We start from the raw sequence: 17,738 nt of genomic DNA, 5'->3' as shown, positions 1-17,738 counted from the left end.
GGCCAGTGGCACCGGGGATTGATGGGGGGGTGGCGGCAGCGGGGATGGACGCGGGGGCGGCGTTGGCAGCGGGGATGGAGGCGGGGGGGCCATTGGCACCAGGCACTGACAGGCGATTGACACGGGGGCGTGGCCATTGACACCAGCTTCCCCAGGCAAGCAGCTCTACTGAGCGAGAGAATTTACCTCAGTGAAAATTTGGCGGGAAAATCACCCCGTCCCTCTGACTGGTCGCGCTGGATGGGCGGGAATGGCTATCATTGGCTGTGAGCGCTATGACGTCATCAGTCACTGGGCCAGGTTGTGGGGATCTTCAGCAAAGGTAGACTCTGGATTATCACGTGGTTCGGTCTCCTATTTTGTGGACCCTGATTGGTTGGGAGCTGAGGCGAGGGAGAGGTTGGGCCTGTCAGTCTCCGAGTGGGAAAGATCCCGCTAATTGGCCGGAGCCCCCAGCGCGCGAGGAGCCGCCGGAGCGTCACAGTGTCCAGGGCCAAAGGGAAGAGCCCCACGTGGCACCAGGATCCGGTGATTGGCTGGAGCACTAGAGCAGACGCATCATCCATTGGTGGAAACACCGTAGGGCGGTTATAAAGGCGGAGGGCTGCGGCCAGACCCTGCCTCACTCTGGAGGGCTTGGGTGGAGGGCCTGGGTGGGAGGGGCTTAGCCTGGCAACCGCTGTCCGTGGCAACGCCGTTAATGAATAGCATCTCTAATTGGCTTCGTTCATTAACATCAGCCTTAATTGTCTAGCCTAATTACCATCGTCTCCAGTTTCTATTGGATTAATTAGCTAATTAACAGCGCCTCTATTTGTCCATTGGATTAATTCATTCATTAGCAGCACCTCCGATTGTCCATTGGACTAATTAGTTTATTAATAGGGTCTCTAATTGTCTATTGGACTAATTAGTTGATTGACAGCGCCTCCAATTTTTTTTTCTTTTTTTACTAATTCATGAATAGCACCTCTAATTGGCCACTGGATTAATTTCTTAATAGTTTAAACTGTACACTGCTAATTAGCTAATTAACAGCACCTCTGGCTGTGCAATTTCAATAAATATTTCCTTCTCTCAACAGTACCTCACTTCTCTCTCCACTTCTAATTGTTCATTCCCTACTTAATTAGTATTGCTGTTAATTGTTCTTCATAACCACTAAGTTGTCTTCACTGATTACTAATAGTATTGCTGTTAATAGCTAGGCTTTTTCATTAATTTACTAATATCACTGTTACTTTTCCTGTTCCCTAGCTTTATTAAAAGCAACTGTAATTGTTCATTGCCCTAATTAATGTATTAAAAAGTGTTAGTTGCTCAACATCATTAACTGATTAGCAGCACAGTTAATTGTCCAAATTCCCAATTAATTTATTCATATCACTGTTACTTTCTATTGTTCTTAATTGTACATCACTAATGTATTAATAGCACCAATAACTACACATCTCCTTAATTAATGTATTCATAGTATCCCTTTCCAGCGTTTTTACTCTTATTAATAGCATTGGTAAATGTTGTTCTCTGTCGTTAATCTTTTTTTTTAACATCACAGTTAATTAGTTGGCTCCTCATTAAGAGAACGATTCAAATCTGCTTCCAATTGCCCATGTGATTTTTAACACCACTTCCTCCTCCTTTTTAATTAACCTAATTAATCAACAGTATTACTATTTCATATCATGATTAATTAGAATTTGTGCTTTATTAGACAAGGAAATCCACATCTGATTTCCCTTCACCAGCCTCATTTTAACCCCATATTCCCATCCCTCTAATTAACACCCATCATTCATTTTTAATATCCTAATTAATTGCTTCCGAGTTAAATGCCAAATTCCCTTCCCCTGGGCAGGTTTATCCCCAGCATCAATTTAAAAATAACCAAAGCGCCCCTGTTAATATTTAACATGTTTCTTCCTCTTATCAACCGACCTAATTAATCCCAACTGTTAATTATTTTTTATATAAAAAGTAATCGATTTGTGTCACCCAGTAGGTTTTAAAATCTTGATGCTTCAGGCAAAATATTTATCTATCTTCATTAGCTGCTAACAAGTTGGTTTTATTTAATTACGCTGCCTCTGAATTTTGTCTTGTTTCAACAGTGGAACAAAAAAATCTCTGTTTTCCAACCCCAAAAAGTTGATAAGGTTTATTAAGGCATCACACAATTTGCAATATTTTGGGGTCCCACTGACTCTATAAGATTCCTGGGGTGCTGCAGAATCCAGGATATTTGGGGGTTCAGCTGAAGCTATAGAGTTTTTCAGGGTCCTATTGACTTTGTAGGATTTGTGAACGTCCCATTTCAGTAGTGGAGGAGCCTCATACAGGGTTGCGGGGTCTTTGAGGAGGCTGTTTTGGGGGTCCCCTTAGGCCCCCCAGCCCAGCACCACCATGTTCTACTACCCTAATGTCCTGCAGCGCCATACAGGCCGCTTTGCCACCATCTGGTAATGCCCTCATGCCATGATCTGGTCAAGGGGGAATACGGGGTGGATGTATATTCTGGGGATCCAGGTGGGTGGATTGGGGGGATCTGTGGCAGGAGACCCCACCACCTTCATTTTAACCCCCTTCTCCCTCATCCCAGGCTGGCAGCCACGGGTGGCACCAAGCTGGTGAAGAGGGAATATTTGAAAGTGAATGTGCCGCAAACATGGTGGGTGTCATGGTGAGAGGAAGGGAGGGAGGAGACATGGATGTGGGCGGGAGGAGATCGGATGGATGGAGCCGGGAATGAAGGGCAGGAGGGATGGACAAGGGTAGGATCTAGAGGATGGGTGAGAGAAAGAGGGATGGATGGAGAGAATGGAGGGAGGGAGAGATGGGTGGGGATGGACAGAGATGAAGAGGAGGGTGGACGGGGTAGATGAAGAGGAGGGTGATGGAGGAATGGAAGGAGGGATGAAGAGGGTGGATGGAGGGATGAAGAGGAGGGTGGATGGAGGGATGGAAGGAGGGATGAAGATGGTGGATGGATAGAGGGATGATGAGGACGGTGGAGGAAAGGAAGGAGGGATGAAGAGGGTGGATGGATGGGACAGATGAAGAGGAGAGTGATGGAGGAATGGAAGGAGGGATGAAGAGGGTGGATGGAGGGATGAAGAGGAGGGTGGATGGAGGAATGGAAGGAGGGATGAAGATGGTGGATGGATAGAGGGATGAAGAGGGAGGAAAGGAAGGAAGGATGAAGATGATGGAGGGATGAAGAGGAGGATGGATAGAAGCACTGACTCTCTCTCTCGTTCCCCCCATCGGCACGGGTCGGCGCAGCGAAGAAATCCTGTCCTACATTCTGGTGCAGGCCCCGCCGCCCACGCCCTCCGCCCCCCGGCCCCGCTTCTCCCTCTATCTCTCTGCCCAGCTGCAGTATGGGGTGGTGCGGGTCTACAGCCGACAGTGCCACTACCTCATCGGTGAGTCCCCCCCCGCCCGCAAAACCACCATCCCAGCTGACCCACCGCCTCCATTCCCCAGTTCAGCCCAGCGGGAGGGTTGGGAGGGCATGTTGGAATGGAGAGACAGCTGGTGTGACGTTGCCAAGGCAACAACTCTCAATTGAGGGGGGACATGCCCCCCAGAGGAGTCCCACTCCAATTTCAAGGCCCCCTGCTCCCACTTCTCATCCCCTTGGTGAGACACCTCTCACTAAGCACCAGATTTTGGGGAACAACCCCTCAGACCCACCCATTTCCACACACACCCCTCCAAAAATATTTAAATTTGCTGAAAAGTTCCAAAAATCAATTTCCCATCCAAATCTAGCCTCAACCTGAAATTGTTGTGAAACTGGTTTAGCTAAATAGGTGTGTGGATGCTCTTAATTTGGATTAAGAGCCATCAATGGCGAGGTGACTGACGCAGTTTCAGGCCGCCAGAGCTGCACTCAGCAATGGCCCCAGTGGAGTTCGGGGTGCGATACTGAAGCGGTTTAGCTGAAGGGGGTGTACATGCCCTTAATTCACTTCCAGCTGAGCCTGGGTTGGGTTTAGGAACCAGTTTAAAACACCATGTAGACAAGCCCTGGGGGTGGTCTAGATTTGTCCCCCTGCTGCGTATCCCCTCCAACCCCCGATCTCACCCCCACCATCTAGAGGAACTCCAGGCCCTCCAACCTCCCACCCCCTGCCTGCCCCCAGAAGAGATCCAGCACCCTCAATCTCACCCCACCCCCTGCCTGCCCCGCAGAGGAGAAGCAGCCCCCCAATCTCACCCACACCCCCTGCCTGCTCCCCCATGGAGATCCAGCCCCCCATCTCACCCACATCCCCTGCCTACCCCCCCATGGAGATCCAGCCCCCCATCTCAGCCCCACCCCTGCCTGCCCCCACGAGGAGATCCAGCCCCCCCAATCTCACCCCACCCCGCCTGCCCCAGAAGAGATCCAGCCCCCCCCATCTCACCCCCACCCCGTGCCTGCCCCCCAGAGGAGAAGCAGCCCCCCAATCTCACCCCCACCCCCTGCCTGCCCCCCCGAGGAGATCCAGCCCCCCATCTCACCCCCACCCCCACCTGCCCCCACGAGGAGATCCAGACCCCCATCTCACCCCCACCCCCTGCCTGCCCCCCCAGAGGAGATCCAGCCCCCCATCTCACCCCCACCCCCACCTGCCCCCCAGAGGAGAAGCAGCCCCCCAATCTCACCCCCACCCCCTGCCTGCCCCCCCGAGGAGATCCAGACCCCACTCTCACCCCCACCCCCTGCCTGCCCCCCCAGAGGAGATCCAGACCCCCATCTCACCCCCACCCCCTGCCTGCCCCCCCAGAGGAGAAGCAGCCCCCACATCTAACCCCCACCCCCTGCCTGCCCCCCAGAGGAGATCCAGCCCCCCAATCTCACCCCCACCCCCTGCCTGCCCCCAGAAGAGATCCAGCCCCCCCAATCTCACCCCACCCGCCTGCCCCCAGAAGAGATCCAGCCCCCCCATCTCACCCCCACCCCCTGCCTGCCCCCCCAGAGGAGATCCAGCCCCTCATCTCACCCCCACCCCCTGCCTGCCCCCCAGAGGAGATCCAGCCCCCCTATCACACCCCCACCCCCTGCCTGCCCCCCCAGAGGAGATCCAGCCCCCCTATCTCACCCCCACCCCCTGCCTGCCCCCCCAGAGGAGATTCAGCCCCTCATCTCACCCCCCCCCCCTGCCGGCCCCCCCGAGGAGTTCCAGCCCCCCAATCTCACCCCCACCCCCTGCCTGCCCCCCAGAGGAGATCCAGCCCCCGCATCTCATCCCCACCCCCTGCCTGCGCCCCAGAGATCCAGCCCCCCCATCTCACCCCCACCCCCTGCCTGCCCCCCAGAGGAGATCCAGCCCCTCATCTCACCCCCACCCCCTGCCTGCCCCCCAGAGGAGATCCAGCCCCCCATCTCACCCCCACCCCCTGCCTGCCCCCCCCGAGGAGATCCAGCCCCCCATCTCACCCCCCACCCCCTGCCTGCCCCCCACCGAGGAGATCCAGCCCCCAATATCACCCCCACCCCCTGCGAGGAGATCAAGCCCCCCATCTCACCCCCACCCCCTGCCTGCCCCCCCCGAGGAGATCCAGCCCCCCATCTCACCCTCACCCCCTGCCTGCCCCCCCGAGGAGATCCAGCCCCCAATATCACCCCCACCCCCTGCGAGGAGATCAAGCCCCCCTTCTCACCCCCACCCCCGGCCTGCCCCCCAGAGGAGATCCAGCCCCCCAAACTCACCCCCACCCCCTGCCTGCCCCCAGAAGAGATCCAGCCCCCCCAATCTCACCCCACCCGCCTGCCCCCAGAAGAGATCCAGCCCCCCATCTCACCCCCCACCCCCTGCCTGCCCCCCAGAGGAGATCCAGCCCCCCATCTCACCCCCCACCCCCTGCCTGCCCCCCAGAGGAGATCCAGCCCCCCTATCACACCCCCACCCCCTGCGAGTTGATCCCGCCCCCCATCTCACCCCCACCCCCTGCCTGCCCCCCAGAGGAGATCCAGCCCCCCTATCTCACCCCCACCCCCTGCCTGCCCCCCAGAGGAGATCCAGCACACCTTGGAGCGTCTAAGCCGGGCCCAGCAGCAGATCCGCATTGACATGGGGGACCTTGAACAGTGAGTCATGGGGAGGGGTCTGGGGCCCCCCATAACCCCTGGGACACTCCTGAACCCCCACAGCACCTAGGATATGCCTGTAACCCCTCTCCCAGGTAGGGGCGTCAGAGGCCAATTGGCAAAGGAGAGGCCATGGGGGGAGCATAGCAGTGGTGAGGGGTCAGAACGGAGGAGGAGATGGGGGGCGAGTAGAGGGAGGGGGGCTTAGTAGCGGGTTGGGGGATCAGTGGGGGGTAGGAAAAGGTCCTGGTGAGATTGAGGGGACCAGTTCAGGGGACGGGGGGGCTTTGGGGAGAGGCAGGAGGGGTGCGTGGGGCTCAGGGGGGCTCTGAGGGGCTTTGGGGGCTTTGGGGAGAGGCAGGAGGGGTGAGTGGGGCTCAGGGGGGCTGTGAGGGGCGTGGGGGGCTTTGGGGGGGTCACTCTCTCTCTCTGGCCTCTGACCCCCATTTGCCCCCAGGCCGGGGCTGCTGCTTCCCGACAACCTGTTATTGATGGAGGCCCTGGAGGATGCACCTGACCCCTTCTTCGGCCTGATGGAGCCACCGCTGCCCAGCCCCACAGACATCCCACAGGTACCCCCATACTCCGACTGTCCAGCCCCACTGACATCCCACAGATACCCCCATACTCCGACTGCCCAGCCCCACTGACATCCCACAGGTACCCCCATACTCCGACTGTCCAGCCCCACTGACATCCCACAGATACCCCCATACTCCGACTGCCCAGCCCCACTGACATCCCACAGGTACCCCCATACTCCGACTGTCCAGCCCCACTGACATCCCACAGGTACCCCCATACTCCGACTGTCCAGCCCCACTGACATCCCACAGGTACACCCATACTCCGACTGCCCAGCCCCACTGACATCCCACAGGTACCCCCATACTCCGACTGTCCAGCCCCACTGACATCCCACAGGTACCCCCATACTCCGACTGCCCAGCCCCACTGACATCCCACAGGTACCCCCATACTCCGACTGTCCAGCCCCACTGACATCCCACAGGTACCCCCATACTCCGACTGTCCAGCCCCACTGACATCCCACAGGTACCCCCATACTCCGACTGTCCAGCCCCACTGACAACCCACAGATACCCCCATACTCCGACTGCCCAGCCCCACTGACATCCCACAGATACCCCCATACTCCGAGTGCCCAGCCCCACTGACATCCCACAGGTACCCCCATACTCCGACTGTCCAGCCCCACTGACATCCCACAGGTACCCCCATACTCCGACTGTCCAGCCCCACTGACATCCCACAGGTACCCCCATACTCCGACTGCCCAGCCCCACTGACATCCCACAGCTACCCCCATACTCCGAGTGCCCAGCCCCACTGACATCCCACAGGTACCCCCATACTCCGACTGTCCAGCCCCACTGACATCCCACAGGTACCCCCATACTCCGACTGCCCAGCCCCACTGACATCCCACAGGTACCCCCATACTCCGACTGCCCAGCCCCATTGACATCCCACAGGTACCCCCATACTTCGACTGTCCAGCCCCACTGACATCCCACAGGTAACCCCCATACTCCGACTGTCCAGCCCCACTGACATCCCACAGGTACCCCCATACTCCGACTGCCCAGCCCCACTGACATACCACAGGTACCCCCATACTCCGACTGTCCAGCCCCACTGACATCCCACAGGTACCCCCATACTCCGACTGTCCAGCCCCACTGACATCCCACAGGTACCCCCATACTCCGACTGCCCAGCCCCACTGACATCCCACAGGTACCCCCATACTCCGACTGTCCAGCCCCACTGACATCCCACAGGTACCCCTCATACCCCGACTGTCCAGCCCCACTGACATCCCACAGGTACCCCCATACTCCGACTGTCCAGCCCCACTGACATCCCACAGGTACCACCATACTCCGACTGTCCAGCCCCACTGACATCCCACAGGTACCCCCATACTCCGACTGCCCAGCCCCACTGACATCCCACAGGTACCCCCATACTCCGACTGCCCAGCCCCACTGACATCCCACAGGTACCCCCATACTCCGACTGCCCAGCCCCACTGACATCCCACAGGTACCCCCATACTCCGAGTGCCCAGCCCCACTGTCATCCCACAGGTACCCCCATACTCCGACTGCCCAGCCCCACTGACATCCCACAGGTACCCCCCATACTCCGACTGCCCAGCCCCACTGACATCCCACAGGTACCCCCTTACTCTGACTGTCCAGCCCCACTGACATCCCACAGGTACCCCCCATACTCCGACTGCCCAGCCCCACTGACATCCCACAGGTACCCCCCATACTCGGACTGTCCAGCCCCTCGGACAGCCCACGGGTACCCCCCATACCCCAACTGCCCAGCCCCACTGACATCCCACGGGTACCCCCATAACCCAACTGTCCAGCCCCACTGACATCCCACGGGTACCCCCCCATACCCCGACTGTCCAGCCCCACTGACATCCCACGGGTACCCCCCCTACCCCGACTGTCCAGCCCCATTGACATCCCACGGGTACCCCCCCTACCCCGACTGTCCAGCCCCACTGACATCCCACACGTACCCCCATACGCTGACTGTCCAGCCCCACTGACATCCCACAGGTACCCTCCATACTCCGACTGTCCAGCCCCACTGACATCCCACGGGTACCCCCCCTACCCCGACTGTCCAGACCCACTGACATCCCACAGGTACCCTCCATACTCCGACTGTCCAGCCCCACTGACATCCCACGGGTACCCCCATACGCTGACTGTCCAGCCCCACTGACATCCCACAGGTACCCCCATACGCTGACTGTCCAGCCCCACTGACATCCCATGGGTACCCCCCATAACCCAACTGTCCAGCCCCACTGACATCCCACAGGTACCCCCATACCCCGACTGTCCAGCCCCACTGACATCCCACAGGTACCCCCCATACTCCGACTGTCCAGCCCCACTGACATCCCACAGGTACCCCCATACTCCGACTGCCCAGCCCCACTGACATCCCACAGGTACCCCCATACTCTGACTGTCCAGCCCCACTGACATCCCAAAGGTACCCCCCATACTCTGACTGCCCAGCCCCACTGACATCCCACAGGTACCCCCATACCCCGACTGTCCAGCCCCACTGACATCCCACGGGTACCCCCCCTACCCCGACTGTCCAGCCCCATTGACATCCCACGGGTACCCCCCCTACTCCGACTGTCCAGCCCCACTGACATCCCACAGGTACCCCCATACTCCAACTGTCCAGCCCCACTGACATCCCACGGGTACCCCCCCTACCCCGACTGTCCAGCCCCACTGACATCCCACAGGTACCCCCATACGCTGACTGTCCAGCCCCACTGACATCCCATGGGTACCCCCCATAACCCAACTGTCCAGCCCCACTGACATCCCACAGGTACCCCCATACCCCGACGGTCCAGCCCCACTGACATCCCACAGGTACCCCCCATACTCCGACTGTCCAGCCCCACTGACATCCCACAGGTACCCCCATACCCCGACTGCACAGCCCCACTGACATCCCACAGGTACCCCCATACTCCGACTGCCCAGCCCCACTGACATCCCACGGGTACCCCCATACGCTGACTGTCCAGCCCCACTGACATCCCACAGGTACCCCCATACGCTGACTGTCCAGCCCCACTGACATCCCACAGGTACCCCCATACTCCGACTGCCCAGCCCCACTGACATCCCACAGGTACCCCCATACCCCGACTGTCCAGCCCCACTGACATCCCACGGGTACCCCCATACGCTGACTGTCCAGCCCCACTGACATCCCACAGGTACCCCCATACTCCGACTGCCCAGCCCCACTGACATCCCACAGGTACCCCCATACCCCGACTGTCCAGCCCCACTGACATCCCACAGGTACCCCCATACTTCGACTGCACAGCCCCACTGACATCCCACGGGTACCCCCCCTACCCCAACTGTCCAGCCCCACTGACATCCCACAGGTACCCCCATACGCTGACTGTCCAGCCCCATTGACATCCCACAGGTACCCCCGTACCCCGACTGTCCAGCCCCACTGACATCCCACAGGTACCCCCATAACCCAACTGTCCAGCCCCACTGACATCCCACAGGTACCCCCCGTGTCTCTGCTGCCCATGCCCCCATCCCACAGCAACAGCAATGATGCCCCCCACATCCTGTCTCCCCCTCCTTTGTGACTATCTCCCCTCTGGGGTCATGGGGGGATGGGGCTGACCTGTGACATTGCTTCTCCCCCAGATTCGACATATTCTGGAGGCTCCCACCCCCCCAGAGAGACCAGCCCCATCCCCCCGGCGCAGGAGGGCAGGTGAGTCAGTGGGTTGTGGGGCCGGGGGGATGGTACGGATGGAGTCCCAGTGGAACCCGTATCGCACTCTAACCAGTAACCAAAGCTTCCCAGTATACCCAGTAACCACAGCATCCCCGCAGCACCAGTAACCACCGTATCCCAGCATCACCAGTAACCACAGATTCCCAGTATAACCAGTAACCGCCGTCTCCCAGCATCACCAGTAACCACAGATTCCCAGTATAACCAGTAACCGCCGTCTCCCAGCATCACCAGTAACCACAGATTCCCAGTATAACCAGTAACCGCCGTCCCCCAGTATAACCAGGACATTCTGGCTTCCCAGTGTAGCTGGTGATGTCGGCATCCTGGCATGACCAGTGTAACCTAGCAATGCCAGGAGCCCAGTGCAGCTGGCATCCCAGTGTAACCAGTATACCCACTCTCCCAGTATAACCAGTAAAGCCCAGGACCCCCACATATCTGATGTAACCAGTGGCCCAGTATAACCCCAGTAAAGCCATTTTACTGTACCCGGTGCCCCAGTCCCAGCCCTACTCCCAGTTCATCCCAGTGTAACCAGTAACCCCAGGCTCGCCCAGCCCAGCTAGTCTCCCTGGTCCCCCGAACCCTCCTTTCTAATGCCCCCAAGATCTGGTCTGATGTCATTCCCCCCCCCCCCCACATCTCCCCAGGGCTCTGCGGGGGTGGGTGGGAATCAGGGTGGGAGTTAAGCCCCAGCTCACCCCCTCTCTCACCCCACCCAGAAGCGCCCCCCATCACGGTTGTGTCCCCCGAAATCATCACCATGAAGGAGGTGGAGCCCATCAAGCTGCTGGAAATCGAGGTGTGGGGGGAACCATGGGGGCTGGGATCTGGGTGGAAATGTGGGGGAATCTCGGGATTATGGGGGTCTGGGGTGGGGGCAGCCTAGGGGAACCAGGCCTTGGGGGGCTGGGATCTCAGCGTAGGGTTATGGGGGATATGGGATGGGGGGGCATATCCATAATGTGACACCCCCTTTCTCCCCCCACACAGGGCGAGCGCGACCTCCCAGAGATCACGGCATGCGAGATCGACCTGCTGGCCGAGCAGGAGGACTTCGTCCTGCCCCCCGCCTCGCCCCGCGCCCCCCCCAGGAGACGCCCCATGGAAGGTGGGGGGGCCACAGGGATCCTGGGGGGCTGGGGAGGGGGGACAAGGGGCTCATCCCACTACCCCAGCCCCATCTCATGCCTCCTTCTCCCATCCAGAGCTGGAGGAGGAGATGAGAGCCCGGGAGGCCGAGATCACGGCCAGACTGTCACCCCCAACCCGGTAAGGGGGCAGGCGTGGGGCATCCCCTCTAGGGGGCACCAGCCCCAGGGCGGGGTTGGGTTGGCTGGGGGGCTGGGTCCTTTCCCCTCTAGGGGGCACTGGGGTGGGGCTGGCCGGGGGCAGGGAATGGGGCCTGGGCCCTTTCCCCTCTAGGGGGCGCCGGGGTGGGGCTGGTCAGGGCCGGGGAATGGGCCCTTTCCCCACTAGGGGGCGCCGGGTGGGGCTGGCCGGGGGCGGGGAATGGGGCACGGGCCCTTTCCCCACTAGGGGGCGCCAGATGGGGCTGGCTGGGGGCGGGGACTGGGGCACGGGCCCTTTCCCCACTAGGGGGCGCCGGGTGGGACTGGCTGGGGGCGGGGAATGGGGCACGGGCCCTTTCCCCACTAGGGGGCGCCGGGGTGGGGCTGGCCGGGAGCGGGGAATGGGGCACGGGTCCTTTCCCCACTAGGGGGTGCCAGATGGGGCTGGCCGGGGGCGGGCAATGGGGGTCGGGGTCTGACCGTCTCTCCCCACAGGGTGGGTGAGGAGCCCCCCACCGAGGTGGAGACCCCCATCCTGCCCGAGGAGCTGGCCCGGCTGCCGAAGGAGGAGCTGCCCCCGCCCCCCGGTGCGTGTGGGGCATGAGGGGGGAGGGTCGAGGGGGCTGGGGGGTCTCCAGCCTCTAACCCTTGCTCTGGGTTCTGCCCCACAGAGCTGAGCCCCCCGAGGGAGCCAGGGCTGCCGCCCCCTCCCCCCTCCCCAGCTGTGACCCCGAGGGTGGAGCGCCCCCCAATCAGCCCAAAGGTAAGTGGGGGGCCTGGGCCGGCCGATGGCCTGTCCTGGGCAGGGCGCCCGTGGCTCACCCGTGCCCCCCTGTGCCCCACAGCTGGAGCTGGCCGTGTACGAGCCGGCCCCACCGCGCGCCCCCCGGCGCCAGCCCCGCTTCCTGGACGAGGTGACCCAGATCCCGCGGGACCAGTTCAACAAACAGATCCTGGATGTGCGGGCCCAGTGCCGGCCCCTGGTGAGTGCCGGCCCCCCGCTTGGAGTCCCGGCCCCCCCCGGCGAGTGCCGGCCCCCCGGCGAGTCCCAGCCCCCCCAGCGAGTGCCAGCCCCCCGGCGAGTCCCAGCCCCCCCGGCGAGTGCCGGCCCCCCGGCGAGTGCCAGCCCCCTGGTGAGTGCCAGCCCCTCCGGCGAGTGCCAGCCCCCCCGGCGAGTGCCAGCCCCCAGCTTGGAGTCCCGGCCCCCCCGGCGAGTGCCAGCCCCCTGGTGAGTGCCGGCCCCCCGGCGAGTCCCAGCCCCCCCGGCGAGTGCCAGCCCCCAGCTTGGAGTCCCGGCCCCCCCGGCGAGTGCCAGCCCCCTGGTGAGTGCCGGCCCCCCGGCGAGTCCCAGCCCCCCCGGCGAGTGCCAGCCCCCAGCTTGAAGTCCCGGCCCCCCCGGCAAGTCCCGGCCCCCTGGTGAGTATCAGCCCCATGCTTGGAATCCCGGCCCCGTGGTGAGTGCTGGCCCCACGGCGAGTGCCGGCCCCCTGGTGAGTGCCAGCCCCTCCGGCGAGTCCCGGCCCCCCGGCGAGTCCCGGCCCCCTGGTGAGTGCCGGCCCCCCGGCGAGGCCCAGCCCCCCCGGCGAGTGCCAGCCCCCCCGGCGAGTGCCGGCCCCCCGGCGAGTGCCAGCCCCCAGCTTGAAGTCCCGGCCCCCCCGGCGAGTGCCGGCCCCCCGGCGAGTCCCAGCCCCCCCGGCGAGTGCCGGCCCCCCGGCGAGTGCCAGCCCCCAGCTTGAAGTCCCGGCCCCCCCGGCAAGTCCCGGCCCCCTGGTGAGTATCAGCCCCATGCTTGGAATCTCGGCCCCGTGGTGAGTGCTGGCCCCACGGCGAGTGCCGGCCCCACGGCGAGTGCCAGCCCCCTGGTGAGTGCCAGCCCCTCCGGCGAGTGCCAGCCCCCCCGGCGAGTGCCAGCCCCCAGCTTGGAGTCCCGGCCCCCCCGGCGAGTGCCAGCCCCCTGGTGAGTGCCGGCCCCCCGGCGAGTCCCAGCCCCCCCGGCGAGTGCCAGCCCCCAGCTTGAAGTCCCGGCCCCCCCGGCAAGTCCCGGCCCCCTGGTGAGTATCAGCCCCATGCTTGGAATCCCGGCCCCGTGGTGAGTGCTGGCCCCACGGCGAGTGCCGGCCCCCTGGTGAGTGCCAGCCCCTCCGGCGAGTCCCGGCCCCCCGGCGAGTCCCGGCCCCCTGGTGAGTGCCGGCCCCCCGGCGAGTCCCAGCCCCCCCGGCGAGTGCCAGCCCCCCCGGCGAGTGCCGGCCCCCCGGCGAGTCCCAGCCCCCCCGGCGAGTGCCGGCCCCCCGGCGAGTGCCAGCCCCCAGCTTGAAGTCCCGGCCCCCCCGGCAAGTCCCGGCCCCCTGGTGAGTATCAGCCCCATGCTTGGAATCTCGGCCCCGTGGTGAGTGCTGGCCCCACGGCGAGTGCCGGCCCCACGGCGAGTGCCAGCCCCCTGGTGAGTGCCAGCCCCTCCGGCGAGTGCCAGCCCCCCCGGCGAGTGCCAGCCCCCAGCTTGGAGTCCCGGCCCCCCCGGCGAGTGCCAGCCCCCTGGTGAGTGCCGGCCCCCCGGCGAGTCCCAGCCCCCCCGGCGAGTGCCAGCCCCCAGCTTGAAGTCCCGGCCCCCCCGGCAAGTCCCGGCCCCCTGGTGAGTATCAGCCCCATGCTTGGAGTCCCGGCCCCCTGGTGAGTGCTGGCCCCACGGCGAGTGCCGGCCCCACGGCGAGTGCCGGCCCCCCGGTGAGTGCCGGCCACCAGGGCCGGCTCCAGACCCAAGCGCGCGCTTGGGGCGGCGTCTTGCGGGAGGGCGGCAGGCGGCTCCGGTGGACGTCCCGCAGGCCTGACTGCGGATGCTCCACCGGAGCCGCGGGACCGGCGACCGCTAGAGCGCCCCCCGCCGCGTGCCGCCGGGCTTGGGGCAGCACAATTCCTAGAGCCGCCCCTGCCGGCCACCCCGAGTCCCAGCCCCCCGGTGCGTGTCAGCCCTCGGGCACAAACCACTAACTCCCACTCTCCTCCCTGAACTGGGAGAGAACCCAGGCGTCCTGGCTCCCAGCCCCCACACTCCATCTCTCTCTGCTGCAGGAGGTGGTGGAGGTGCCAGCCCGGCAGTGGCGGACCCCAGTGGAGCTGCTAAGAGCCCCCACGTATGGTGAGTGCCCCCCCCCACTCCCTTGGGCCCTGCGCTGGGTCCCTGCCCCCCTCACCCTGTCCGTGCCCCCCAGGCTGGCTGCCCTCCGAGCTGCTCGCCCTGTGGCAGCGCTGCGCCATCCTGCAGCCCGTGGACTACGCGGCACTCCGGGCCGAGGAGGAGAGAAAGGAAGAGCCAGTCAGCGAACTGGAGGTACCTGGGGCCCCCTGGCAGCCCCCCACGCTATCCCCTGGACTCCACTGGCCGCCCAGAGCCGGGGAGAGAACCCAGGAGTCCGGGCTCCAGCCGCCCGTCCCTGGCTCTATTCCCTAGCCCCCACTCTCCTCCCAGAGCTGGGGAGAGAACCCAGGAGTCCGGGCTCCAGCCCCCCCTCCCTGGCTCTATTCCCTATCCCCCACTCTCCTCCCAGAGCCGGGGAGAGAACCCAGGAGTCCGGGCTCCAGCCCCCCCTCCCTGGCTCTATTCCCTAGCCCCCACTCTCCTCCCAGAGCTGGGGAGAGAACCCAGGAGTCCGGGCTCCAGCCCCCCCTCCCTGGCTCTATTCCCTATCCCCCACTCTCCTCCCAGAGCCGGGGAGAGAACCCAGGAGTCCGGGCTCCAGCCCCCCCTCCCTGGCTCTATTCCCTATCCCCCACTCTCCTCCCAGAGCCGGGGAGAGAACCCAGGAGTCCGGGCTCCAGCCCCCCCTCCCTGGCTCTATTCTCTATCCCCCACTCTCCTCCCAGAGCCGGGGAGAGAACCCAGGAGTCCGGCCTCCCAGCTCTAACCACTGGACCCCACTTCCTTCCCCGCGCTGAGAGTGTCACCCTCTGTCATAGGTTGCACGTGAGGCCCTAGAGCCCAGCATCCCTGTGATGGTCTCCTCAGGTGAGCTGCTCGTGTGTGTGTGGGGGACACATTCTGCAGGGAGAGGACCAGGGGGGCTCGGCTGGGGGCACCGCGCCACAGGGAGGGGGTCAGGGGGCTCGGCTGGGGGCGCTGTGGCACAGGGAGGGAGCTGGAAGGGGCACCACGCCGCAGGGAGGGGGGTGAGGAGGCTCAGCAGGGGGGCCAGGCTGCAGGGTTCAGCTAGGGGCACTGTGCCCCAGGGAGGGGGCTGCGCTCTAGGGACATGGTCAGGGGGCGCGGCCGGGGGTGCAGGGAGGGAGCCGAGGGGGCACCCTGCCCCAGGGAGGGGCTCTGGGGGGGGTCTCTCCCCTGCACCAGCCAGGGCAGTGGGGGTGGCATCGTCAGCACTGACCCAGCCCTGCTCCTGCCCCCTGGCAGAGATCTCCCTGGAGACCACCGTGGAGGAGGTGCCACGCCCCAGCCTGGTGACCCCCGAGGAGAGAAGGTGAGACCCCAATGGGGGGGCAGGGGAATAGCCCCCCCGGCCCCCCATTAATGCTCTGCCCTGTCCCCAGGCTGGTGCCGGAGCCCGAGGAGGCCCTGCCCATCGTCCCCGAGCTGCCTGAAGTCAGCCTGGAGCTGCCCCCGGACAGAGACCTGATCACACTGGAGTACATCCGCAGGTGGGCCAGGGCCCGGCCCTGAGTGGGGGGAGCGGGGGGCCCGGACTCCTGGGTTCTACGCTGGCGCCGGCTCTGTCTCCCCTCCAGGCTGGTGGCCGCAGAGCTGGAGCAGGTCGGGGAGACAGATTTCCGGTCCCTGGTGCCCACCACGACCTCGCGCATCATCGCCAGCCGCATCTTCTACCTCTGCCTCGGTGAGTGGGGCCCTGCTGCCCCTGCCGCTGGGTTGGGCTCCAGTGGGTGTGGGGCCCTGCTGCCCCCTGCCAGGGGGTTGGGCTCCAGTGGGTGTGGGGCCCTGCTGCCCCCTGCCAGGGGGTTGGGCTCCAGTGGGTGTGGGGCCCTGCTGCCCCCTGCCAGGGGGTTGGGCTCCAGTGGGTGTGGGGCCCTGCTGCCCCTGCCGCTGGGTTGGGCTCCAGTGGGTGTGGGGCCCTGCTGCCCCCTGCCAGGGGGTTGGGCTCCAGTGGGTGTGGGGCCCTGCTGTAGGGTGAGCGCTGCTGGGTGTGTTGGCAGCAGCCCTAACTCTCCCCCCTCTCTTGCAGTTCTCTGTGGGCTCCAGTTCCTGCAGCTGGACCAGGCCGAGCCCTACGGGCCGATTCTCCTCAAACGTGGGGCCCGATTCCGCCCAGGCTAGGGGCCCCGCCAGGGGGAGAAGAGGCTCCCCACTGCTGAATGGGTCTCTCCCCCCCCCCTTACAAATCTGTTCTAATTAAAGTGTTTTGCCAGCAACCTGCCCCCGGAGTTATTTGGGGGCAGGGGGAGCAGGTGCTTTTTCCTTTCCTCTAGTGCTGAGACCCCAAACTCAGACCCCTCCCTGCACAGCAAAAGGGAGGCCAAGCATCACCCTGCCCCCCGCTTTCTCACCTACCCCCCTTGCAGGAGGGGGCAGAACATAGGCTCACCATCTCCATGGCCCGTCTGCCCCCTGCTAACAGGGGATGGGTCTTTCTCCCCCCCCCCCATCTCCTTTCCCCTAACCTTGAGGTTCATGCCCCCATCCCGAGGAGTCCTGCTGTCTCAGGCAAATGTTATTTTATTCCAAGGTATAGAATATAGATTTTCTCTCATCCAAAAAAACCAACCGTCAAAGAGCTGTTAAATACAGGAACGGGGGGTATTGCTCAGACACCACCAGCATTAAGAACGTTGGCTGCTCTGGCAGGGGTAGAACATCAGTCGAGCGAACAACCAGACAAATACACCCGGCCGGTGGCAGGTGAAAAGTAAAATCACAGGTGAACTGATTAAGAAACAGGATGGAAACCGCTTCTCTCAAGGTGAAAACATACAGGCAGAGCAGACTGGCACCGAGACAAAACCACCCTCGTGGTGATAGGTGAAGACACAGCCGGACCACTCACCCTGTG

General features: G+C 63.2%; 1 protein-coding gene across 4 annotated transcripts; it reads left to right on the top strand.

The window, feature by feature from the left end:
- Nucleotides 1–475: 475 nt before the first annotated feature.
- REC8 (REC8 meiotic recombination protein) lies at nt 476–17,672 on the top strand. 4 transcript variants are annotated; one of them, XM_044985719.1, is made up of 19 exons: nt 476–568; nt 2,600–2,668; nt 3,283–3,425; nt 6,004–6,079; nt 6,537–6,651; nt 10,342–10,411; nt 11,161–11,240; nt 11,432–11,549; nt 11,647–11,710; nt 12,226–12,317; nt 12,402–12,493; nt 12,576–12,713; nt 14,797–14,863; nt 14,937–15,055; nt 15,682–15,730; nt 16,130–16,196; nt 16,267–16,374; nt 16,462–16,568; nt 16,914–17,672. In XM_044985719.1, exons 4-19 carry the CDS (start codon nt 6,063–6,065, stop codon nt 17,003–17,005), a joined length of 1,395 nt encoding a protein of 464 aa, XP_044841654.1. In that variant the 5' UTR covers nt 476–568; nt 2,600–2,668; nt 3,283–3,425; nt 6,004–6,062; the 3' UTR covers nt 17,006–17,672. The 4 variants fall into 4 exon arrangements, with proteins under 4 accessions (XP_044841654.1, XP_044841652.1, XP_044841651.1 ...); XM_044985717.1 differs by having other exon boundaries at nt 477–579; XM_044985716.1 differs by lacking the exon at nt 476–568 and adding an exon at nt 640–1,513.
- Nucleotides 17,673–17,738: the final 66 nt, after the last annotated feature.

The sequence above is a fragment of the Mauremys mutica genome, chromosome 13 (assembly GCF_020497125.1).
Source record: "Mauremys mutica isolate MM-2020 ecotype Southern chromosome 13, ASM2049712v1, whole genome shotgun sequence".
In the NCBI taxonomy this organism is placed as follows: domain Eukaryota; kingdom Metazoa; phylum Chordata; order Testudines; family Geoemydidae; genus Mauremys; species Mauremys mutica.
The sequence above is the reverse complement of the archived record's forward strand: the minus strand, read 5'-3'. Positions and strand labels throughout refer to the sequence as shown.